Source organism: Chrysochloris asiatica, unplaced genomic scaffold (genome assembly GCF_000296735.1).
Source record: "Chrysochloris asiatica unplaced genomic scaffold, ChrAsi1.0 scaffold00067, whole genome shotgun sequence".
In the NCBI taxonomy this organism is placed as follows: Eukaryota; Metazoa; Chordata; class Mammalia; order Afrosoricida; family Chrysochloridae; genus Chrysochloris; species Chrysochloris asiatica.
Window position 1 is genome coordinate 156,399 of NW_006408585.1, and position 25,718 is coordinate 182,116.

General features: G+C 46.4%; 1 protein-coding gene across 2 annotated transcripts in view; it reads left to right on the top strand.

The window, feature by feature from the left end:
• The window catches only part of SPTB (spectrin, beta, erythrocytic), an 82,897-nt gene that overhangs the window by 13,853 nt on the left and 43,326 nt on the right, over window positions 1-25,718 (top strand). For both annotated transcript variants that reach the window (XM_006864557.1, XM_006864558.1), the window contains exons 2-14: window positions 7,704-7,855; window positions 9,228-9,401; window positions 10,525-10,616; window positions 10,988-11,068; window positions 11,392-11,507; window positions 11,942-12,054; window positions 12,972-13,159; window positions 14,958-15,075; window positions 15,757-15,915; window positions 16,694-16,996; window positions 17,638-17,788; window positions 19,502-20,372; window positions 21,919-22,056. In XM_006864557.1, coding sequence (XP_006864619.1) covers window positions 7,704-7,855; window positions 9,228-9,401; window positions 10,525-10,616; window positions 10,988-11,068; window positions 11,392-11,507; window positions 11,942-12,054; window positions 12,972-13,159; window positions 14,958-15,075; window positions 15,757-15,915; window positions 16,694-16,996; window positions 17,638-17,788; window positions 19,502-20,372; window positions 21,919-22,056 — 2,656 coding nt within the window. The remainder of the gene's footprint in view (window positions 1-7,703; window positions 7,856-9,227; window positions 9,402-10,524; window positions 10,617-10,987; window positions 11,069-11,391; window positions 11,508-11,941; window positions 12,055-12,971; window positions 13,160-14,957; window positions 15,076-15,756; window positions 15,916-16,693; window positions 16,997-17,637; window positions 17,789-19,501; window positions 20,373-21,918; window positions 22,057-25,718) is intronic.

Sequence of the window (25,718 nt, forward strand, 5' to 3'; positions counted from 1 at the left end):
AAGTTTACCCATTTGTTGTTATTTAATGCTGTCCAGTCAGTTTTGACTCATAGTGACCCTGTATACGGTTTCCAAGGAGTGACTGTTGGATTTTGAGTTACATAGCTTAAATGTGTTTGAAATAATATTAAATCTATGTATTAATTTAGAGAAAATTGACATGTGTTTGTTTTCCTATCTAAGAACTTGGTATGCCTCTCCATTTGTTCAAATCTTTAGTATACCTCAGGAGCCATTTAAGGTTTTCTTCTAGAGTTTGCACATTTCTTTTGAAATATAATCTCAGCTATTTTATCTGTCTTACAAATTAATATTTCCAGAAATGACCCTGCCACACATTAGTGGTTCCTTTTGGCTCTCAAATAAAATCTGAATTTCTTCGCTCATCATTTGAGGCTTTCTACAGCCTGTTTAAAATCTCTTTTCTACGTGCTTTCTTTTCTTTTTCTTTTTAAAAATGTTTTATTGTGAATTATGTGATAGTTTACATGGGAGAACATTAGTTTTACATTCATCCTATTGTATATCATTTCATTGCCATGAATCATCAACCAACCAAAGGGTATATCCTACAAGTCTGCCCCCTCCCCACCCCCTCTGCCACCCTCAGGTCTTCAGCACACAGCCCCTCTCCCTCTCTGGGTTTAAAGTCCCCAGCTGCTCCATCTCTCCACGTCATCATCTCTACCTCCATCTCAGGCATCACTGCTTCTCTGAGTAGAGTCCCACTCTCTGCTCTTCTCCCTTGATGGTCCTAGGGACCACCGCTCCTAGACTGCAAAGTTAATCACTCCCCTCCTTGCTATAAAACATCTACCTTTACATTTCGAACCCTCACAATCAGGCCTGATAACAATTATTCACTACTGTATCACAAGAGACCTATCCGCATTTCCTTTCAGTAACCCTGTATAGGGTTACTATGTGTCAGAAGCAACTCTATGGCACTTAACAGCCCTGCCTAGGCAGATTGACTACTACTCAGTGCATATTTTACCTTCCTCCACACCCTCTGGATCTAGGTTCCCTCTTGAAAACTTGTAAGCCAGTCACTTCTTGCCTTTGTAGCCCCCCCCATTTTGGTCCACGTGTTTTCTTTTAACCTGTAACTATCTTGTGGCCCTTGAACAAGCTTTCTCCTTTAATGCCTCTCTACTTAGTTAGGCTTGGAGTCCCAGTATGGCGCTGTGGGTTAATGTGTTAGACTGCAAAGTCGGTTAAACTGCAAGGTCAGTGGTTCAAGCTCACCAGCTCCTCCTCAGAAACCCTATACAGGGTCGCTATGGGTCGGCACCACCTCGACGGCACTTAACAACAACAACCTAGTTAGGCTTAGTTGGTCTCCTAGGCTGGAATGTTCACTGCCACCCCCCACTTCCTTCTCTACCTGTCTACGTACTTTCTTCACGATGTCCCACTTGACTACTCTAATTAGAAATTACCTCTCTCCTCTTTAACCCCTTGTATAGTTATTGTGTTGTTGTTGTTAAGTGCTGTGGAGTCTGTTCCGACCCATAGTGACCCTGTACAGGGTTTCCGAGGATGTAAATTTTTACAGGAGCAGAAAGCCTTATCTTTCTCCTGCGGAGCCACTTGTAGTATCGAACTGCTAACCTTGAGGTTAGCAGCCCAGCTTGTAACCACTATGCTACCAGAGTTCCTTGATAGTTATTGTAGGAACCATTTATCCGGTAACTAATCCAATAATACCTTATGACAGCTTTTGCTTTATTAAAATGAGCTGCCCTTTATCTCTTGTGTGGTTGCAGAATTAACTATGTATTTGTGCCTTGTCTCCTGTTGTGATTTCCTTGTGTTTCCATAACACAAATACCACAAGTGAGTGGCTTCAAAGAATAGGTGCTTATGTTTCACAGTTCAAGAAACTATAAATCTGACATCTGGGTGTGGCTCTGAGGGAAGATAAGGCTCAGTAACCCTGTGAGGTCCTTGGCATTTCTTAGTTTCCTTGGCATTGGTTTTCCCCCCTGTGTATGTGTCTCTGTGTCTGTTCTGTCATTTTTAGAGCTCAGTAGTGATTAGATTTAGGATCCACTCTATGACCTCATTAATGTAACAAAAGAAAACTTCTGTTTTCAAACAGGGCTATAGTTACAGATACAGGTGTTGGGATTTCACAGCATATATTTCTGAGGAACACAATTTGATCCATAACATCTCCTCAACTGGATTTTGAGGCTCCTGGGGATGGAGGGAAACCTGCCTTGTGTGCTCCATGGTATCTGGGGATGGGATCTGCAGATGGTAATGGTAGTAATAATAGTGGTCATAATGCTAGTAATAGTTAACAGTTATGGCCAGCTTTCTGTGTGCCAGCTATGGCTTTTAGGACTTTCCACTCACTTATTAGCAGATAAATATTTGAGGAAAATTTTGGTGGTATGGGTTTCTTTGACCTCAGACTTTTGAAGGGAGTCCTGGTGCCGTGCTATAGGATCAGCACTAGACTACTAACTGCAAGGTCTGAGATTCAAATCCACCAGCTGCTCCTCGGAAACTCTGTACAGGGTTACTGTGTGTCAGAAGTGACTCTACGGCACTTAACAACACCGGTAAAAGAAAGACCAACCCAAGTCATGATCCACAGACAGTAATTCTCACTTTCTGATCTAAGATGAAGATGCGTTTTCTGGGGAAAGCGAAGGGCTGCAGCCTGGAAGGGAAGGGAGAAGAAGAATGGAGAGCCATGGGTTTGCTAGCAGAGCACAAGTGTCTTCTAGGCTCTCCAGGGCCTTTGAGCCAGGCCATGATGTTGTAACCCCTACAAGGCTGTTCCTGTTGAGTCAGCCCCTCCCACCATGGAAAGAAACACTGCTGGGTCCTGTCCCCTCGCCTTGATCAGTTGGAACTCGAACCATTGTGATTCCCAAGATTTTCATTGGCTGATTTTGGAAAGTAGATTATGAGACCTTTCTTTCTAGTCCATCCTAGTCTGGAAGCTTACACAAGCCTCTACTGATAGACAGGTGGTGTCTGTGCCTGGGCGCATTGGCCGGGACCTGAACCCCAGGCTCCCTCATGGAAGGTGAGAGTTCTGTCACCGAACCACAACTGTCTCTCACATTGGAAGGATTGAAGCCTGTTGTCAAGGAGTCACTTCCAACTAATAGCGACCCTATGGGCAGAAAGCCTCATCTTTCTCCCACAGAACAGCTGGTAGTTTTGAACTGCTGACCTTGTGGTTCGCAACCCGATTTGTAACCACTATGCTACCAGAGCTCCATAGCACGGATTAGAACTACCAAATACTGTTTCCAAGGCTGTGATCTTTATGGAAGTAGTCTGCCACATCTGTCTCCTGTGGAGCTCCTGGTGGGTTTGAACCACTGACCTTGAAGTTAGCAGCCCAACACTTAACCCGCTGCACCACTAAGGCTCCTTCTGGCATGGTTGTTGTTGTGGGTGTGCTGTGGAGTTGGTTCTGATTCATAGCAACCCTGTATAGGGTTTCCAAGGCTGTAAATTTTTATAGGAGCAGAAAGCCTCATCTTTCTCCTGAGGAACGGCTGGTAGTTTCCAACTGGCAGGGCCTCTGAGGTCTCTTTCCCACATCAATGGGCCAGATCCTCTGGGGGCAGTGGGACTAGTGTGCAGGTGTGTCTCCTGCCTAACCCCACCACCAAGATTCTAGGTTCAGCTTGAGGCCAGATGAGGCCTGGCCATGCTGGGAGGGAATGTGGTGAGTGATTCTTGTGGAGAAGCGAGCAAGAGCGAATTAACTAATGGAGATTAATTCCCACCCCTGGGCCTTTTCTGTCCTCAAGATCAGCATTAGCCTCTTGGAGTCCTCCCTTTGTCTCAGGGTGCTGGGGATTCTGGGCAATTCCACTTTAGTCTCAAATCAGAGGCGGCCAGGAGGCTGCCTCATGTCTGTCTCTAAGCTAGTGGCTCTAACATTTTGAGGCCTGGGCAGTGGGGGTGTGTGGTGTCTAAGGGTGGCTTCAGATACTTCTGCACCAATATATGTGCCAGTGAAGAGTGCAGTCGCTTATGACTAAATTCTGGATTCCCCGCTAGAGCTTTAGAAGCTCTTTCCTACCCTTTAAGGAACTCTGTTGGCACTGTGGGTTAAGCTTTGGGTTGCTGACTGCAAGGTCATTGGTTCAAGCTCGCCAGTCATTCCACGGGAGAAAGATAAGGCTATGTGCTCCCGCAAAGATTTACGATGTCAGAAGTCCTAAAGAGTAGTTCATCTGTGTCCCATATTGGGCGGCTATGGTGAATTGATTCAATGGCTGTGGGTGTGTATTTGCCAAGCACAAATACACAGGTCTGATTCCATGTAATGGAGTGTTGGGGTTCTTAAAAACAGGGAAAAGGAGAAAGAAAGGACCTTGGTTTTTTGAGATGCTTGCCTCTAAAGGACTAAACTTTTCAGCCCCTTGGTCAAAGAATCCGCAGCTGATTAGAGGGTAAACTGCTTAAAGGAAGAACTGGGTTTTAGGGAAAGTGCTGTAGCACTGTTACCAGCCCCAAGGAATCTAAAACCCCAGAAAACACAACTGCTTTCTGACCAGTGGATCAGCAATTTGAAACATTGTCCTGAGTCCCAGAATGAATACCATTTTAATTTGATCTTTATTTTAATGAGTTGTATTGTCACTCGTAGTATTTTTCCTCGTGCTATGTATCGCTCAAGCACCCATCATATTTACTATAAAAGTGTGTATGCCTCAAGCATTGTCATTAGGTGCAGCCAAGTTGATTTCAACTCATAGCAACCCCGTGTCACAGAGTAGAACTGCACCGTAGGGTTTTCTAGGCTGGAATTTTACCAAATCAGGGAGCTCCTGGATGAGTTCAGTCTGTCAACTTTTCAGTCAGCAGCCATTGTATCACCAGGGCCTGTTTTTGCCAAAAGTATAGGTATTGTCTTTCTTGTCCTTGTATTCCCCACCACCACCCAGCATGGTGTCTCCGGAAGATACACATTAGACTGCAAAGCTTTCCACCCCCTCAAAGGTTTACAGCCTCAGAAACCCTATGCAGGGTTGCTGTGAATTGGAACTGACTGAAATGTACTTAATGAATAACAACAACTCAAAGCCTGGCACCTAACAGTCATGCAGTAAACATTTGTTGAATGAATGAACAAATGAATAAAAGGGCTGAGTTCTTAACACTAAAATAGCCATAAAGTAGGAAGGAATTTGATGATCCGAGCCTCAGGAACTGCCAAGATTGTACCCTTGGGGCAGAGCTGGCTAAACGCCTCTTTTTGTTGTTAAATCAGAGTTAATTTAGAAAATCAGCCTTGCCCAGGTTTGAGCTCAGCTGAGTACACATTCGGCCACTCTTCCTTTCTTGGCTGGCCACTTTAAGTCTGTCCTGACTCTGATCTGTCTGTCACCCCACCACCACTACACGCATGCCTCCCCACTCCCAGGGAGTCCTGAAATCTTTGCAGCCACTCCTTTCTCTCTTTCGCTTTCTCCCCATCCCCACTCTTTCCCTTTCCTCTGTACTGTTCCCATCTTCTATCTTCTTTCCTGCACTTTGTAAGCTTCTCCAGCCCAAAACTTGGATGGACCACCAACATTTATTTGTACAGGGCACTCCACTTGAACCAGTGAAACAAGGGTCCAGATGGCCTGGGTTGGAGTTCTGACCTGAAACTAATTCAGGGTGGGGGTGTCGTATCAGTTTCCCAAGTCTGAAAATTGAGATGTCCTGCCTGCCATTCTGGGAGTAAGAATGGACTTTTTTTTTTTTTTTAACTATTTAAGCTAAACTTGAATAAAAAGAAAAGCACCTTTTTATTGTGGTTTGGGTGAAAGTTAACAGAGCAAATGAGTTTTCCATACACATTTTGTTTCATGACATTGGTTTCAATGCCCACAAGATAATAGCGCTGTTCCCGCTTCTTCTCTGGGTTCCCTGGTTTTGTTTATTCTTCTTTTCTACCCCTTCTACCTTCTGAGCTTTGATTTGGGGCCTGTGCTTGCTTTAGGGTCTGGTACAGTTGATTGGTCTAAAAAGTATGTTACTCCTTGTTGTCATTGGTCACTTTATAGGCTTACCTATTGTTTGATTGAAAGTTGATCCCCGGAGGTGGGTTTAGTTTCCGAATTGCACGGGTTTCACCAGTCTCTGTCAGCTTTTTTATTATGATTTTGAGTTTTGTTCTACTGTTGTTTTTTCTTCCACTCTGTCCACGGCCTTCTATTGTAATTCTATTCAAGTCAGTAGTGGTAGTTGGGCACCATCTGGTTCTTCTGGTGTCAGAGTAGTGAAGGTTGTGTCTCATATGGTCCATTAGTCCTGTGGACTAATTTTTTCCCCTTGAGTCTTTGATTTTTTTTCACTCTTCTGTTTTCCGTTAAGCTAAATTATTGTTTGGTTTTGTTGTTGTTTAGTGCCTTTCAGTCAGCCCCAACTCATAGCAACCCTGTATAGGGTTTCTGTGGAGCGTCTGGTGGGTTTGAACCACCGACCTTCTGGTTCAAACCAACCTTCTGGTCGAACACTTACCCTGCAGCACGCCACCAGGTTTTAGCCATAGGATTTTCAGTAGTTGAGCTTTCTAAAGTAAATCACTAGGCTTTTCATCTGAGGTACCTCTGGGTGGACTTGAAACTCCATTCTTTTGATTGGCAGCTGAACACATGAACTGTTTACACCACCCAGAGACTTTGCCTCATAATGTTTTTGTTAAGTGCCATCGAGTCAATTCCAACTCATAGCGACCCTGTTTAGGGTTTCTGAGTCAAAGAGCAGCTGGTAGGTTTGAACAGCCGACCTTGTGATTTTGCAATCCAGTGCTTATTGTACGGTGCTATGCCAAGGAGTCCTTACCTCATAATAAGAGTTGAATAGATGTTTGTATAATCAGCTGAAACACAGCTTTGGAATACCTTGTGTCAAGTTCCAGGCTCTGGGATAGAGGTGAATAAGACAGACAGGCTTCCCTGGGCTCATGAAGCCTATAATCTTGTAGAAGAGACTAACCTTCAACTAATACAAGTGTGAACAGAGGTATATTGGAGGCAAGCAGATGTGGGTCAGGGCACATAACGGGTGACCTAACCTAGGAGTCCTGGTGTGGTGCTGCGGGTTAATGTGCTGGATAGCAATGTCAGTTTGAACTGCAAGGTTGATGGTTCAAGCTTACCAGCTGCTCCTCAAAAAGCCTATGCAGGGTCGCTATGAGTCGGAACCAACTCAACACGATTTAACAACAACAAGAATCTAGTGGAGAGGGTCAGGAAAAGCTTTCACAAGAAACACTGTTTGCACTGTCTCCTGAAGGATGAATAGGAGTTAGATGAAGGCAGAAGGGCAGGGGTGAAGGAGCCAAGAGAGAACATTGTTAAATGAATGGATAGATGGATGAATGGGTTAACGTGGCATGGAAGTCTGAGCTCAACAGTACAGAACATTCTGACTGGTACAGAAAAGCAGATGGCTGAATCAGGGGTGTCTTGATAAGGTTTCTAGGATTGGTATAGGTAGTGGTGGTTGTAGGCATCTCTTCATTGTCCTAGTCTGATGGCATGTGGACCTGAATTTCCAATAAGCTGATCTTTGATCACCAATGCTTCCAGGAAGGGGGTAGAATGGATACATCAACCTCCCCAGCCAGGGATGGGGAGACCCTAGGATTGAGGTAAAACCCTTATGCACCATTTTAGATTGACCTTGCCAATCCTAGACACCTCACCCAGATCTTTCTTTCCACCCAGATGAGCGGGAAGTTGTTCAGAAGAAGACCTTCACAAAATGGGTGAACTCGCATCTGGCCAGGGTGTCCTGCCGCATCACTGACCTCTACAAGGACCTTCGGGATGGTCGCATGCTGATTAAGTTGCTGGAGGTGCTCTCTGGAGAGATGCTGGTAAAACACCCCCCTCCCCCCATTCCTCAGTCTCTTTCCTTGTGCCCTATGGCTGGTGTGGTTGAATCCTCTCTAGGAAAGACATGGTCTGGGGATATCTTGAGTTCCCATGGTCTTCCAAGGATTCTCCCTGCTCCTTTAGGAGATTCTGACTCCAAGAGGTGAGTATGTGTGATGTCAAATGTCCATGCAGCCAGTTGAGTTCCCTGAGCTTCCTGCCTCCTTCTGGCCATCTCCATCACTATGTACTTCTCCCAGAAGCCATGCAGAGTTCCTGCCTTTCTCACATGTGGTCTGGGCATCTGGAGTTGACCTTCAGTGACCCAACCCACCCTTGGCCTCCTCATACAGGCTAAGATATATGGATTTATGGATTTCCTGTTACACAGATGGAAATATTTTTATCCGTCTTGGAATCAAGAGGAAAAATATGGAAGATATTTTGCTGTGTGTTTTATAACTCTTGCAAGTGGAAATGTATTTTAAGCCTTGTCAGTTTTTACCCATCGGACAGTTGTGTTGTCCTTAAAGGAGAACTAGATCAAGTTTATGTTTTGTTCAGTTACTTCCTTTGTGACCTTGGGCTTTTCGGGTAGGACAACTTTGTCTCTCTTTTCCCTGTGTGTAAAATGGGGGAGACACCTGTACCTGAGAAAGCACTCTGAGGTACCATAAAAAGTGTCATGTTCTTCTGTTACCTTTAGCTCTAGGCTGGAGTTCTGCCTCTTACCATACGCTAAAATCTCACTATCAAGTTACTATTGGGAACCCTTCAGCTTATACAATTATTCATCAATGAGGGTCTCCTAGGATTTAGCTGGTGGCATTCAGAAATGGGGAGAAGGTGGTTGAGAGGATTGACCCAGTTATCAGTCACTGAGCTGAAAGCCACTCTTATCACCAGTCCTGCTATGTCGCTATAGGATAAGCACTCAACCTCAAGTTCGGTTTGAACCTCAAGGTCGGTGATTCAAACTCACCAGCCACTTCTCAGAAACCCTACATGGAATTGCTATGAATCAGAACCAGCTTGATGGCACTTAACAGCAAGAACTTCACCAACCAGCAGTAAATAATTCTTAGAACTGTGCCTGGCACATAGTAAGCGTTCAGTTAGCCGTCTACTGTGTTGCTATTTCTGAATGCTATTCATCAGCCCATCAGAAGACCCAGATACAGCCTGTTAGCCGAGTTCTGGGTAATCTAGGAGGCAAACCTCTGAACTTTACTGAAAGGAAGGATTGAGCATGTTGAAGACGTGGCTGTAGAAACAGGAGTTTGACCAGCAGGGTGGTGGATGGGGGCTGATGACAGAAATTGTTCTCCATGAGGTAAGTTCCCTCCATGCCCACGAGCCACTGCTGTCCCCCAGCCCAAGCCCACGAAGGGGAAAATGCGCATCCACTGCCTGGAGAACGTGGACAAGGCCCTGCAGTTTCTCAAGGAGCAACGTGTGCACCTAGAGAACATGGGATCCCATGATATTGTTGATGGCAACCACCGCCTGGTCCTGGGTCTCATCTGGACCATCATCCTTCGCTTCCAGGTGGGTTCTCTGTGGCAGAGAAAGCGGAGGGGGCCTCTCTGGACTAGGCAGGGCTTGGGAATCTTATAAAATCACGAGTTAAGTGTGAGTTCTTGTGGACATTCTGGCAGGATAGAAACGTGTCTTGGCATAATGCTTAGAGAGAGGAAGGAGTAACCATCTTCTGCATTACACAGAGTCATGGAGTCAGCCAGCAAGGTAGTCTTCTAAGAAAGAAAGCAGAAATTAGTAGCTGGGTTGAGATCTGGCGGGAAGATCTTTAGCTTCTTGTCACTGAACTGTGAACCACAAGGTCGGCAGTCCAAACCCACCAGCTGCTCCTCGGAAGCCCTATACAGGGTCCCTATGAGTTGGAACCGACTCGATGGCACTTAACAATAACAACTACGTGTGTAATTTTTTGTGTTTTCTCAAATACCTAATCATGCACAAGAAATTGCAAAAATATTACAGAAGATCTGATTTTACATTTTTCAATAAACATTTTTTTCTTTTCTTGCCCTGAAATTCAAGTTCTATGTTATTTACAAAGAAATTTAGAAAAGGTGATGGAAGGAAAACAAGCCTTTTACCTGCTGGTTTTCCCCCTAGCATGGCAGTCCAAGGTTAATTAATCATGTAAGGGCAGAAAGAGCCTAGTTTGAGAAAGTAAGAGTAGGAAGGAGATAGTATACAACTTGCAGACTGAAGACTGTAAGCAGCTCACTCTCTATGGGTGTGTGAGATTAAATATTAATAACAGTGGAATTGGGAAGAGTGAAAAGTCTGGAGGAGCAAGTAATCAAAATACAATACCTTCCAACATTCACATTGTTCCACAGCCTTTCAGGGCATTGTACATCCAGAGGAGGAATCTGGGTGTCATGTGGTGGGTGTATTTGCAGCATCCTGTGAGAGTTATCAAATGAGAGCTGTCTTACCGGACGCGAGGAAGCCAGCCCTGTGTTATTCCGACTGACTAAGACAGGGCAATGGGACCCAAGCCTCAGAGTGTGGTTGCTGCAGGGCTGGTGATACCAGTGGATGACTACAGAGGGAGAAACAGGAGCAGGCCCCCTGGGAAAGGCAAGGAGGCACAGATCCACATGCAAATCGTGTTCTCTCTCCTTCCTGCCATCCTCAGATCCAGGACATTGTAGTGCAAACTCAGGAAGGCCAGGAGACACGCTCAGCCAAGGATGCGTTGCTGTTATGGTGCCAGATGAAGACGGCAGGGTATGGCCTGGGAAGCAGCCACTATGACATTCCCCACCACCTCCTAATGATCCCCAAGCACTGACACCTCAAGGGACACTAGACATCACCACCCAGAACCTAGTAGTCTGATTCTTTGAGGTCTGGAACGCAGGATTTTTCCAAAGTAGTCTGGGATCAGATCATGGGGTTTACTGGGGGAATATATGACTCTTTGGGCCTCTTGAGGCCTTGTGGGGCCCTTTGCTGGAATTACTTGTGTCCTTTGTGTTGAAGTAGGTTAGTAAGGGCCAGAGTTCATTCCTTTCCCGGTGTAATGGCCCTTTTTGTGGGACTCCAAAAAGACCTATTTCTTGGGTCTTATTTGGACTTACTGTTTCTCTTGGATGCAGCTACCCCCATGTCAATGTCACCAACTTCACCTCCAGCTGGAAGGATGGTCTGGCCTTCAATGCCCTGATTCATAAGCACCGGTAAGAGGGAGGAGAGGCTGTGGGAACTGACTGAGACACAGTCACTTGGGGTATTTGAACTCGCTGCACTTTTTAGAGAGGTTACGGTACCTCTGTCACTTCTTCCTCTTTCACCCTTAGCATCTCCTCACACCCTGTTTTCTTAAAGCTCTGTCATGCCTGCTGCCCGTTTCCTCGAATGCTGGTGCTCTGGGCTGCTCCCTCGCCTCAGTTCTGCCTTCTCTTCCTACTCCTGCTGAGCCATCTCCCTGCATGCCAGGGCTGCCCTGGTGACCGGGGGATGCTGTGACCACTCCCCTTTAACAGTCAGCCTTCACCCCCAGACCTGACCTGATGGACTTTGACAAGCTGAAGGACTCCAATGCCCGACACAACCTGGAGCATGCTTTTGACGTCGCTGAGCGTCAGCTGGGCATCATCCCTCTCCTTGACCCTGAAGGTGAGCTGACACCCACCTGGCCAGGCCCTTCTCTTCAGCGAAGGGAGAAGGTACCTCTGTGCTGGATGGAGGGCACCTGGAAGCTGGTCGGGGTTAGTCCAGGTGCCCGGTGAACTGTGGATATAATGTGGGAGTTGTAGGAAGGCCAGAGCTCTGCTCCAGGCCCCTGTTCCCTCCAAGTTGGTTCTTGACACCTCACCTGGCCCATTTGGAGGGCCATCATGGCATCAGGATCCTGCTTCTTCCTTCTTTCATTTTGTCTTTAAAATTGCAGATCTATTACTTTTCCATTCATGCCCTTCAGTTGTCACTTGCTTTTTGTGGTTGAACTTGGCGCTGGAGGAGCAGGGAGGAATAAATCCACTGAGCTTGACTTTTATTTTACTTTGACTGGCTTCCAGTTTGGTCTGAGAGTATACCCTTCCTCCTCTCAGATGTCTTCACAGAAAACCCTGACGAGAAATCCATCATCACGTACGTGGTAGCATTTTACCACTACTTCTCCAAAATGAAGGTCCTGGCAGTGGAGGGCAAGCGTGTGGGCAAGGTAACCGGAGTACCCCTCGTTTCCACTGATCACACCATGCTTGGGTGAGATGCTCCCTCTCCATCGTGAGAGCCTTGTGTCTGGGCCATGGCTGCGGTGGGCCAGCAGGGGAGTAAGCTCATCACTAACTCCCACTGAAGCCACCCACTGTTACGTCAGCTGCTTCAAAGCGGATGATGGCCTGTCCTGAAGGATGCTCTGGTCAGCAGCTCTGAGCCCCTATGTTAAACCTGGAGTCCCACATCTCAGGAACATTCCCGTGTGCACAGATACACAGTGTAGTTTTACTGGTATATTGTGGCTCCAGATCTTTTAGGCTCCTGTGGTATACCAGGAACCCAATGCACTGGACAGACCCTCAAACCGGATTATTTCCCCTTTCTGGGCTGTTAGCTCCTCAAGGGTGGGGGCTGTTTCTCATTCATCTTTGTGTACTTAGTGTTTAGTAAAGACAGTGCCTAACAGCTGTTGTTGCTGTTAAGTACCAAAGAGTTCCAAAAAGTCATGGCGACCCTGTATAGGGTTTCCAAGGAGCCTGGTGGGTTAGAACTGCTGCATTTGTGATTAGCAGGCCAATGTTTATCCTGCAGTACCACACCAGGACTCCAAGATAGTGCCTGAATTCAGGCCCTGAATTCCTAATATTTAAAAATGAACAAACCTCTGGCCACTCTAGTGACTGGTATCCACAATGAACTTGCCACTTCTTTATAAGGTTAGGGTTCACTGGGCCATCCCCCCTACTGAAGAGGACTCTGCCCACTTCTAGTCCACTCTTTCCCCTTTAGCAACAGTCAGGGGACAAACCCACCCTAAAACACTCCGGTCCTTGGAAGGTGTGAGCCCCATTTCAGGGGCACCTCGCTGAGGTCTCCCTTGGTGGCATTGCCCTTCTGACGAGAATGGTACTTTGTTAGGTGATCGACCATGCCATTGAGACCGAGAAGATGATTGAGAAGTACAGTGGGCTGGCCTCGGACCTGCTCACCTGGATCGAGCAGACCATCACTGTCCTCAACAGCCGCAAGTTTGCCAACTCCCTGACCGGTGTCCAGCAGCAGCTACAGGCTTTCAGCACGTACCGCACTGTGGAGAAGCCACCCAAGTAAGGGCTCTTGGCGAGGGAGCCTGGTACTCGGGGTGGTCATTTGTGAGTGAGAAATAACAGCCCTCTGAAGTGTATGCTAGAGACTCAAGAGTTTCACATCTGCTACCTGCTTCAGCCCCATGTTGCCATCTTGCTCCCAAACAACCCATAAACCTTTGAATCAATTCTGCCTTTGAATCGATTCTGACTCATAGTCACCCTATAGAACAGGGTAGAACTGCCCCCAAAAGAACTGCTGTAACTTTTATGGAAGCAGACGACCATATCTTTCCCCTTTTGAGGAGTTGGTGGGTTCAAACTGTTGACCTTTTGTTTAGCAGCTGAGCGCTGAACCAGGGTTTCTTTCCCCAACAACAGCTTACAGAACAAGCAGACGTTTCTCAGTAACTCCTGACTCATAACTAAAGAAAGTAAAGGGTGACTTTCCCAGGTCTCTTGAGGGTGAGCAGGAGTGGCATCTCACGCTTCAGACTCTCCAACAAACGTGTTCTGGAAAGCTCCTCTGTCTGTGTGCACTGAGCTACGGTTTGTTTTCTGGCAACAGCCTCTGTAATCTCAGCCCCAGAGCTGTTTGTGTGGGGCCTTACTCATCATCAAATACATCTTTCTTATCCTCGCCCATTTGTCACTGGTCATTCACAGAACCACACATCCCTGTGTGCACAAACATGCACACACAGATACACACACATGCACCTGGTCAGAGGCGCACATACAAACACACACACGCGCACAAATGCAGGGAGCATCCCAGGTCTCCTCCCATTAGCCTGTACAGCTCTTCTGAAGCAACTTTGAGACCATTGTTGGTGTCTTGTTTCCCCCGTCTCCTGTCTCTCCATTCATGGCTATCAAACAGGGAAAGGTGAGACATGTAGTCTAGAATGTACCTTAAACAAGTATCTAGTTTCTGTCTTGACACTAACCCACTTTTCAGGCCCTAAATTCAATACAGATTACGTCTTTTGTGAGTCCACCTGGTACTTCCCCCCCCCCCCCCGGGCGTGTTATCTTTTGGCTGTGCAGGCAGTGCTAGAGGGTACATCTCTCTTGAAGTGCTTGTGAGCCCTGAGGTCAGTTAGATTGGACTCCATGTGGGGATCTTACTTACAGTTTATCCCTGACTGCCACATTGAGGATGTAGATGTGACTATATACTCAGGTATGTGTAGAAATGTGACAGTACCCAGTGACCTGGAGCTTGCTTCCAGACATCTGTCCTATTGCCAGTTCTTGTCTACTGCACCTAAATCCTTCCTGGTAATCAGCCTTTTCTCGTCTTTCTGAAGCAGCTGGCCTTTAGGACTTGCTAGATCTGGCTCATTAGAACTCAGGTGAAAGTTGCTTTCAGTGCAGTATGTTCTTCCATGGGTATTGTCACTACTAAAAAGGTTTCTATTGACTCAGTCAATCAAGAACAGACTAAGAGCTAGTCAGAAGCCTTAATCATTTGCAGAGCAGGGAAGCATTTCTTTGTATCGATTGGCAAAACTTGATATTTATAGGAGTTACCAGAATATCCCAGTCAGTTGTTTCCCTGTGGAACCAAGTGCTGTAGTAGGCATTGTGTTTTCCACTATCTGTATTATACAGACCCTAACCCTATTAGATCTCAGTTGGTAAGTATTATAGATGTTTCCATGGGTAAATAGACCTATACAGCCTCTCTGCTTTTCCTTTGTTTTAAGGGAAATATGTTTGATCATCCAAGCTCCAAGGTGCCAGGGGTCCATGTTGATTTCTGGGGGTTATGGGGATCTGGACATTCATCTCCTTATCTCTGCGTTCCTAATAGGTTTCAGGAGAAGGGAAATCTGGAAGTCCTACTTTTTACTATCCAGTCCCGGATGAGAGCCAACAATCAGAAAGTGTACACGCCACATGATGGGAAACTGGTGTCTGACATCAACCGGGTATAGTGACACTTTCCATTCGCTTTGCCAGTGGGTGATAGAGTCCCTGACAAGAGCACAAGGAAATGCTCACTGGGTAAACCAAGCCACATTCTCTGGTGTTGTTAGTTACACATACTGGCTATTGTGGGCAGTTATCTGAACCTAGTCTTACAGGTCAAACTCTGCCTTCCACCCACCAGTTTAGCCTACTGTACAGACACACAGAGTCGATTGTTTGGGAAACAGTTCCATAACTTCTGTTCTGTAGGGCCTTAAGTTTGCCCTTGAATCTAAAATATTAACTGCTTATAACAATAGGGACATGCTTATGACATTGATGTCTCAGAAGAGTTTGAAGACTTAACACCATCCAGAAATTCTAATAGAATGGAAGGTAGCCATTTGGTCATTAAGAATTTATTGAGCACCACAGAGGTGAATAACACTGTATCAGGCCAAAATTCTAAGAGCAGGTTTAAGTGGGGTCTGGAAGGCCCCAGTGCTTCTAGGATCTTGGGTTGGCTCAGACGTGGAGACCAAAAGGCTATCACAGAACTTTAAATCTACTACCACCTGATCAAGAGCCTCGGGCTCTGCCTAGATTACAGAAATCACTGTATCAACCTAAAGAGAAACCCAAGTGTTTTTCTTGTGCCTGAAGATGTCTAGAGCCAATTTCTTTCTCTGTCCCTTGTACAGGCCTGGGAAAGCCTAGAGGAAGCTGAGTATCGGCGGGAACTGGCCCTGAGAAATGAGCTCATCCGGCAGGAGAAGCTGGAGCAGTTGGCGCGGCGCTTTGACCGAAAGGCTGCAATGAGGGAGACGTGGCTCAATGAAAACCAGCGTCTTGTGGCCCAGGTAGCAACAGCACGCGTGGGGATGGTAGGAGAGGGGACATTTTCCTGAAAACCCCAGAAGTTGATTGGGCTGGAGACTGGCTGGCCTCTTGGTGGCAGGTGGATAAGCTTCTCTGTGGAGAAGTCTCTCTTACAGCCCAGCTCTCCGGGGTTGGGTAGATCAAGATTCACATCAGAGGTAGAATGCTATACCCAGCTCCCAGGGGTTTGGGTTGACATTTAAGTAATCGTTCTCTGGAGTCTGGTGAAAACAGAGAGAGCATCTTGTGTGTATCAGATTGTCTTTTGGACTCGGGCCTCCGGGGCTGTGACAAGTGACCACAGGGCTGATTCTCCATGAGAGCATCTGTTCTCTCCCACTTGGAGCTGGAAATCAAATTAACTTCTTCCCAGAATGGGGGTAGTGAGTGATCTAAGAGCGTGTGTGTCCCATAGACTGCACGTGAGTAAACAATCTGCTTACAGCTGTGCTGTGTCTGAGGGAGAAGAAGCCCTTCCTGCCCAGGACTGGACAGTCCACTCAGGGCAGTAGGTGAGTGCCAGTGAGCCTCAAAAGGACTCCGTTAGTGATAGTCATGAAGCACTACACACATGTAGGACACAGCAAGTGAAGTCACACTGAGTCTTTGGGCCTTGACTCTGGTTAGTTAAACTGAAAAGCCAACAGCAGCCGCTCCTTCATAGGAGTCAGTTTCTCATCCAGCAGTGGCTCTGGTGGGTTTGGCCACATGAACTCGGGAAGTCTGACTGCACTGCCTACTTATCTCCCTGTGGGACAGGATAACTTTGGTTATGACCTGGCGGCTGTGGAGGCCGCCAAGAAGAAGCATGAGGCCATTGAGACAGATACGGCCGCCTATGAGGAGCGCGTGAGGGCCCTGGAAGACCTGGCTCAGGAGCTGGAGAAGGAGACCTACCATGACCAGAAGCGCATCACGGCCCGCAAGGATAACATCCTGCGCCTGTGGAGCTACCTGCAAGAGCTGCTGCGGGCTCGGCGCCAGAGGCTTGAGATGACCCTGACGCTGCAGAAGCTCTTCCAGGACATGCTGCACAGCATCGACTGGATGGATGAGATCAAGGTGGGCTCCAGGGGGCTGCCTGTCCAACCCCCCCCCACACACACACACACAGTAGCCACCTTGGGACCCAGTGCTGACCCTGCAGTTAGGGATGTGCTGCAGTTAAGGATGTGCTGGTGACATCACCTGTGCTCCCAGGTGACGTCACCAGCACATCTCCAATCATGGAGAAATCTTGGGTTTGTAGTAGCAAAGGTGACAACCATCAGGGCCTAGAAGAGATGGACAGTAGTCAGAGTCCAGAAGAGTGAGGCTTTGAATCCACAGCTTGATTCTAGTTAGAATCCAGACCTCAGAGGAGTCAGGGTTGGGGCAGCCAAGGAGTCCTAAAATTCTCTTTTCCTTCCATTCCAGTGGGTCTCAACTGATGATCCACATGAGAACTGACTGTGTGGAGCTTTCTAAAAATGTACAGGCCCGGCACCCCACCATGAGACACATTCAGTACATCAAGTGTGGGCTTGATCTTCCGTAAGGCTAGTCTGATGAGTCCTCTGTAGCTTCTTCCATCCCCAACACCAGCCACTTTCCATGGCTCAGCCTGGATCACATACCAGGGACCTTCCCACTGGAGGGGTCTCTTTTCCTAGTGTGCAGCTCTCTTCACTTCCCCTGTTGTCTCCATCCTGCACCTTTGCCAGGCTCACCTCTTGTCTGCGGAGTTTGGAAAGCACTTGTTGGAGGTAGAGGACTTGCTACAGAAACACAAGTTGATGGAAGCCGACATCGCCATCCAAGGGGACAAAGTCAAGGCCATCACCGAAGCCACCCTGCAGTTCACTGAAGGACAAGGTGAGGTCTCTGATGCCAGAGTCCCATGGTCTGACTCAGCACCCTGGCCTGGAGAAATCCACTGGAATTAGCTGTAGAATTCTGCTTCTTTCACCAACTAATGGTCCAAGAAAGGAGCTTGAGGAACTGCAGAACTCTCCAGAGACCAGGCAACTGCTTTGATACTCTATAGTCAGAAAGAGATTTACAAGTACTAGTAAGGCATCATCTGTCTTCCATTCTCTCGGATAGATAGTTCAGGTCATGGCTGAGACAGTTGAGGTTTCTGGTTTCTGATATTAAGTAAGAGACTTCACTGCCTCTTTTAAGAATTGCCTTGAAATTTGTGACTGGGGGTTTTTGTTTTCTTTTCTTTTGATTTCTTCCTTTTTAAAAATCATTTCATGTTGTACATTTCTACTGAGAACTGACCAAATTTCTAATATCCCTCCATCCCTGTAATTTTGGTGTTGTTGTTGTTGTTGTCAAGTGCCATTAAGTTGATTCTGACCCATAGCAACCCTGTATAGGGTTTCCAAGGAGCAGCTGGTGAGCTTGAACCACCGACCTTGCAGTTCAAATGACTTTGCATTCTGATGCATTAACGCACACCTGTAATTTTAGTGGGAACTAATTATAAAGAATTTTGGAAGAAGTGCAGCCAGAGTGCTCCTTTAAGGCCAAGATGGCTAAACTTTGTCTCTCATACTTTGGACATATTGTCAGGAGGGAACAGTTGCTGGAGAAGGATATCATGCTTGGTAAGATGGAGGGTCAGAGAAAAAGAGGAAGACCCCCAACGAGATGGATTGGCCAGGTAGAAGCATTGATGGACTCAAGTGTGGCAGCAGTAGTGAGGTTGGCCCAGGATCGGACATTGTTTCATTCTGCTGTGCATGGGGTCGCTATGAGTCGGTTCCGACTCGATGGCACCTGACAACAACAACAATTATAAAGAACTGGATCTGCCCACAGAGTAAACAGGACCAGAGGTGTGTCGAGGCTGATAGAACATGTCCTGGATGTCACTTGGAGGAGGGAGGTGCCAATGAGCAATTTTTATTCACCACTGACATTTCTATTGCCAGCTTTGGAGATTTTCAGCAATTTAAAATGAATTGTCATTGTTGTTGCTGTTGTTCTGACTCAGAGCGACTGTATGTACAATATACTACTGCCCGGTCCAGTGCCATGTGTGAGCACACTGTGGTAGCCACTGGGTCAATTCATCTCATTGAGGATCTTCCTCATTTTAGCTGATTCGCTACCAAGCATGATGTCCTTTTCCAGGGACTGTCCCTCTTGGTAATATGTGAGACCAAGTATCACTAGCCTCGCATCTAAAGAGCATTCTGGTTATATGTCTTTTGAGACAGACTTGTTCATTCTCCTGGTAGTCATGGTATATTCACTATTCTTCACCAACACCATACTTCAAGACATCAATTCTTCTTCAGTCTTCCTTATTTTATTGTTCAGCTTTCACAAGCATATGAGGCAATTGAGAATACTCTGGTTTGCTTCAGGCATACCTAAATCCTCAAAGTGACTTCTTTATTTTCTGTGATAGATGTTACTTTCTATAGATATGCCTCTGACTAGGACCCCAGCAATCAATCCAGAACCTGCCTAGCGAGCCAGCAGGCTCTAGATCATGTGTTTCTAGCCTGGTAACTGGTAGAAACTTGTCTATAAATGAGCTCTTCTCTTTCCTTCTTCCACCCTCTTCTCTAGGGTACCAGCCTTGCGACCCCCAAGTCATTCAGGACCGAGTCAGTCACCTGCAGCAGAGCTTCGAGGAGCTGAGCAACATGGCAGCTGGTCGAAAGGCCCAGCTGCAGCAGTCCAAGAGGCTCTGGAAATTCTTTTGGGAAATGGATGAGGCTGAGAGCTGGATCAAGGAGAAGGAACAGATCTATTCCTCCCTGGACTACGGCAAGGACCTGACCAGTGTGCTCATCCTACAGCGCAAGCATAAGGCCTTTGAGGATGAGCTTCACGGACTGGACACCCACCTGGAGCAGATCTTCCAGGAGGCTGAGGGCATGGTTGCACGTAAGCAGTTTGGACACCCACAGATTGAGGCCCGCGTCAAGGAGGTGGTAGCCCAATGGGACCAGTTGAAGGAGCTGGCTGCCTTTCGCAAGAAGAACCTCCAAGATGCTGAGACCTTCTTCCAGTTCCAAGGTGATGCTGATGACCTGAAAGCCTGGCTGCAAGATGCCCACCGGCTGCTCTCGGGCGAAGATGTGGGCCAGGATGAAGGGGCCACACGGGCCCTGGGGAAGAAGCACAAGGAATTCCAGAAGGAGCTAGAAGAGAGCCATGGAGTGATGGAGCACCTGGAACAGCAGGCCCAAGGCTTCCCACAAGAGTTTCGGGATTCCCCAGATGTGACCAACCGGCTTCAGACCCTCCGGGAGCTCTACCAGCAGGTGGTGGCTCAGGCAGCTCTGCGTGGGCAGAAGCTACAGGATGCCCTGGACCTGTACACAGTATTTGGGGAGACAGACGCCTGCGAGCTATGGATGGGTGAGAAGGAGAAGTGGTTGGCCCAGATGGAACTCCCGGACACCTTGGAGGACCTGGAGGTCGTGCAGCACAGGTCAGAGCTGGGGTGACCCACCCCTCCCCCCAAGGCCACCACCACCCACCTGGGTTGGTTAAAAACACAAAACAAACAATGCTTGCAGTTGAGCTGTCCATTTGTTTGTTTCAGTAATATTGTATTGTCTCTTTGTTGGAAATATACACAGCAAAATCAGCTCCATTCAACATTTTCTACACGCATTGTTCAGTGATACTGGTTACATTCTTCACAGTGTATCAACATTCCCATTATTCCTGTCCTAGTTTTTCTTTTCCCATTGAATTAATTTCATGAACTCCCTCTCTCCCCTCCCCCCAGCTTGCTTATCTGTGCTTTAGCATTTGGTCCCATACAGACGTTTTTAAAAGGGTATAGTGCTCTAGGGTGATATTTAGTACATTATGAGCCAGCCAACTTGCTGTTTAGCTAAAAGTTCCATTTTCCATAGGGTATGACTGACTTAATTGTTGTGGAAGTGGGTTGCCAGGCCTTTCTTTCGCTGCACTACTGGGTGAGCTGGAACCACCAACCTTTAAGTTAACAACTGATCACAGACTGCTTATGCCAGTCAGCAAAGGTTGTGTTTGAGAGGCTATGAGGTTCCCTTTCTTGTGGGATACAGGCATTAGAAGATACACGTTTGCATTTAGCTCTGGGCCTTGGGTATTTCACAGCACTCCTCCTCCTTCCCCATCCAAGGGTCTTGGTTTTCTCAAGACAAAATGGAAGGGGTATCGTTAGTCCATTATTCAATTTCTTATCAACTGCAGTAGTCTTTGCTCAAATGGCTTGTATATGGCATCCGTGACATAGGACAGAGGGACTAGTGAAGGTCCTCTCAATGTAGGAGAGCCCTGGACCCCAGCAGCACTGGCTTTCTGTGTCACCCTCTAAACCGCAGAACCCAGTTTGTAAAGCCTCATCTACAAAGCCATTCTCATTTCTAGGACTCTGAGACCATCAGCACTCTGGCATAGGAGTCATGCCGGCCGTCTGTGTGGTATCTCAGCATCCTAACTCAGAATCCAGGGGGCTGGGGAGGAGAGGCTGCCCCCTGGAGCAGTGCTGAGCTGATCCTGTGCTGGTGCTTGAAGCACCCCAGAAGGCTTGGTTTTCAGTGCCACTCAATCCTTCTCCCACCCCACCTATGCAGCCCTCCCTTCTTCCACCAGGAAGCACTTGGCTGGGAACGGAATCTCAGCTCAAGGTGGCAGGGCAAGCTGAATCAGAGTTCAAGAGTAGCCACTATGGCAGTAGAGGCCATGGTAGGTGCTCCCTGGGGCTACTGACACCCCCTCCTACTGTAACCCCTTTGCAGCCCCCTTCTCCCTGTTGAGTCATTGACCTGTGTGGTGAATAACCAGCTGTCTCCTAGCTGGGCCCAGAATGCTAATCCACGAAATTAGACCGGCGAAACAGAAAATTGGGTGTGTCAGCACATCTTGTCTCCTTTTACCCCCTTACCTAGATGATCATGTCTAGGAGGTAGAAGGAGAAGGTTTTGAGGTGATGACATGTCTGCTGCTGCCTCACAAAACCTCACTTTCTCTGTCCATACCAGGTTCGACATCCTGGACCAGGAGATGATGAATTTGAAGACTCAGATTGATGGCGTGAACCAGGCTGCCAACAGCCTGGTGGAAAGTGGCCACCCACGCAGTGAGGAAGTGAAGCAGTACCAGGACCACCTGAATACCAGGTGGAGTCAGCAGGGCTTGGGAGTTGGGGTATTTCTCCCAGCACTTGGCGCATCTCTGAAGTGACCTGGGGGTCTGGACACCTGCTCTGCAGTGCAGATCCTGTTCCCACTGCTTGCCAGCTTCACACAGTCAGGGCTCCTGTCTCTCTCTGCCACACTCTCCTTCCTGCCCAGCACTGGAGCTGTAGCAATAGGAAGGAAGGAAGGAACTATATGAACTGTGGGTAAAGAGGCCGGAGAGGAAGAGATATATGTTTGTTCATAGAGCAATGAGTGCTGTGCTGGGGGCTGCGGTGGGTAGGGAGGCTACACCTGCATAATGGAGGGGAGGTTCTGAGTGTGCTTGTGGTTGGAATCCGGACATGTGGCACTCACACCCCATTTCCCAGGATGTTCTTGGGCTGGCAAAATTGCATTCTGAGAGCTCATAAGTACTGTCCATAAAAGAGTACTCCTGCCAGGGCCAGAATGCAGCACTAGTAATGAGGCAGGTTTGAATGAAGAGGAGAATTAGTAGGAAGTTTTGCACAAACTACATGGCTGGAACAAAACATCGGCCCAGAGGAGCCTTTTAGAGAGGGGCTGCTATTTGGATGCGCAGAATCACCCATTAGTTCCTCGAGGGTCTTGGAGGACTGAGCAAATACCTATAATCCCTGGGCCCTGGCACATTCACTGCCACTTGTTTGCCACTTCCCCATTCCCCAGCCCCTTCCTTACATTTGAGCATGAGCTTCATCCTACCTAAGGCAACCTAGGGGTTGAGGTTAGGGAAGACTTTAAAGCAGGGGTGGGGAACCTTTTTTCTGTGAAAATTTATAACATCATTCATGGCCATACAAGATAATCAACTTAAAAATTAGCCTGCTGTGGTTAAGGAGTCCTGGTGTGGCACTGTGTGTTAACGTGCTGGCAAGATCCATTTGCACTGCAAAGTCGGATGTTTAAGCTTGTCAGTTGCTCCTCGGAAATCTTGTAAAGGGTTGCTATGAGTCCAAACTGACTCAATGGCACTTAACAACAACAACAACGTATTTGGTCAAACATTTAATTAACTCACACCTAATGTGATGGCTGGAACTGCCAGACCAAATGATTTCACAAGGGTCAGCATAATGAAGACTTATGAGGCTAGGGAGTCCTGATTTGGTGCTGTAGGATAAACAGTGGACGGGTAACTGCAAGGTCAGTGGTTTAAACCCACCGGCCATTCTTCAGAAACCATATACAGGGTTATCATGAGTCAGAACTGACTCAACAGCACTTAACAACAACAAGAGGTGACCAAGATACTTTAAGCCATTAGAATGGAATTGATGGTTAGTATTAACATCCAAATGGAGCTTGTGGGTAATGGGTGTGCGTAACACAGAAAGAGAGAATATGATTGGTTATTGTAACAGCTTCTTAATTGAGAAAATCAGAGCAGGTCCTAACCAGAACAACTTCCAAAGACAGAATGAACTCAGGCTGTATGTCTGTTGCCTTAATGAGCTGTATTCAGAATATATAGATCTTTTCAGGACTCTTCGCCATGTGCTATTTCAAGTAAAATATGTTAAGGTACTTGCTATACTTAAGTGGGAGAAAACCGGAGGCATGAAATACTAAACTGGTTTTCCATTAAATCTGAGAGCTGTACGGCCCTGAGAAAGCATCAGCTTTCTCAGCCAGCTTCCAGAGCTGGGGAGCCCATCTTCTTGTTTCATCTCATTGTTATTGTTGTTAAGTGCATCTCATAGTGAGTGGAAATCTACCTCCTTGAAATTTTTACTATTGAGTTTTACAGATATCAAAACTTGTTCAGATTCTTCTTCCGTGTATTAGCTCTTCAAATATATATATATTATATATATATATATATATATATATGGCATTTTATTGTACGTTAAGTGAAAGTTTGCATAGCAAATTCATTTTTCCAGTCAATAATTCATGTACAAATTTTTCCCTGCCATTGGTTGCAATCCCCACAATGTGTCAGCAGTCTTCCCATTTCTTCCCGGACATCCCCGGTTCCATGTATTCAGTTTTCCTGTCTCCCCTGCCTCCTCATCTTTGGCTTTGGGCAAATAGTTTTGCCCTTTTGGTCTAATATAATTGATTGTTCTGAGGTCTTCAAATATTTTTAAAGATAGCTATCATTTCTTATTTTATCACTTACTAAATTTTTATTGACTAAATAAGCATTTGTGATGGTGCCTGGGAAGGTCTCAAGATAGAGGGGTGTTTTAGCAGGGAGGTGAGAGAAGGCACCCTGAGGACATCTTAGGAGAGGGATGACTGGCAGAGGGAAGCACCTGTGCAGTGGCTGTGGGTGTTTGAGGAACAGTGTGGAGCATGCATAGAGTTTCTGACTTCATAGGTCTTGGGCGAGGACCAAGAATTTGCTTTCAGGCGCCCACATGATACTGACGGTACTGGTCTGAAGAACACATTTTGAGGACTGCATCACTTGTCTGTCAGTTTGCTGTACTGTGGTGGCTTGAGTATTGCTGTGATTCCGGACACAAGTGTTTTAAATACCAGCATGTTCACCCACAGTGGACAGGTTTTAGATGAGCTTCCAGACGAAGACAAACTAGGAAGAAGGAGAGACAGACTTCTGAATATTTAGTCACTAAAACCTTATGAATAGCACTGGAACACTGTCAGCACCAGATTCTTGAATATTAAAACATGATGCAGGCCACCAGCATATTGTCAGATATGGTGCCAGAAGATGAGCTCCTGAAGTTGGAAGGCACTCAGAATGCAACTGGGGAAGAGCTGTAGAGTTGACCGTGATGACATGAATGCAGTTAAGACCTTAGGACCTTCATTTGCTGATGGGCACAACTCAAAATTAAGAGAAGCAGCTGTAAGCATTCATTAATAATTAGAACATGAAATGTATGAAGTATGAATCCAGGAAAATTGGAAATTGTAAAAAATAAAATGAAACTTGTAAACATTGATATTCTAGGCATTAGTGAGCTGAAATTGGTATTGGCCATTTTGAATCTGACAATCACATGGTTTACTATGCCAGAAATGACAAATTGAAGAGGAATGGCATCGCATTCATCATCAAAAAGAACATATCAAGATATGTCATGAATTGCAATGCTGACTGTGATAGGATAATATCTATACATCTACAAGGAAGACCAGTTAACACCACTATTATTCAAATATATGCAACAACTACGAAAGACAGTGATGATGAAATTGACAAATTCTACCAACTTCTTCAGTCTGAAATTGATCAACCATGCAATCAAGATGTAGTGATATAATAACTGGCAAATGGAATGCAAAGATTAGAAACAAAGAGGAAAGATCAGTGGTTGATCCTTGGTGGCCTTGGTGATAGAAATGATGTTGGAAATTGCATGATAGAATTTTGCAAGACCAATGACTTCTTCATTGAAGATACCTTTTTTAAAACAACATAAAAGACAACTATACACATGGAACTAACCAGATAGAATACACAGAAATAAAATTGACTACATCTGTGGAAAACGACAGTGGAAAAGTTTCATATTATCAGCCAAAACAAGGCCAGGGGCAGACTGTGAAACAGATCATCAATTGCTCATATGCAAATTCAAACTGAAGCTGAAGAAAATGAAAACAAGTCCACAAGAGCCAAAATATGAACTTGATATATCCCACCT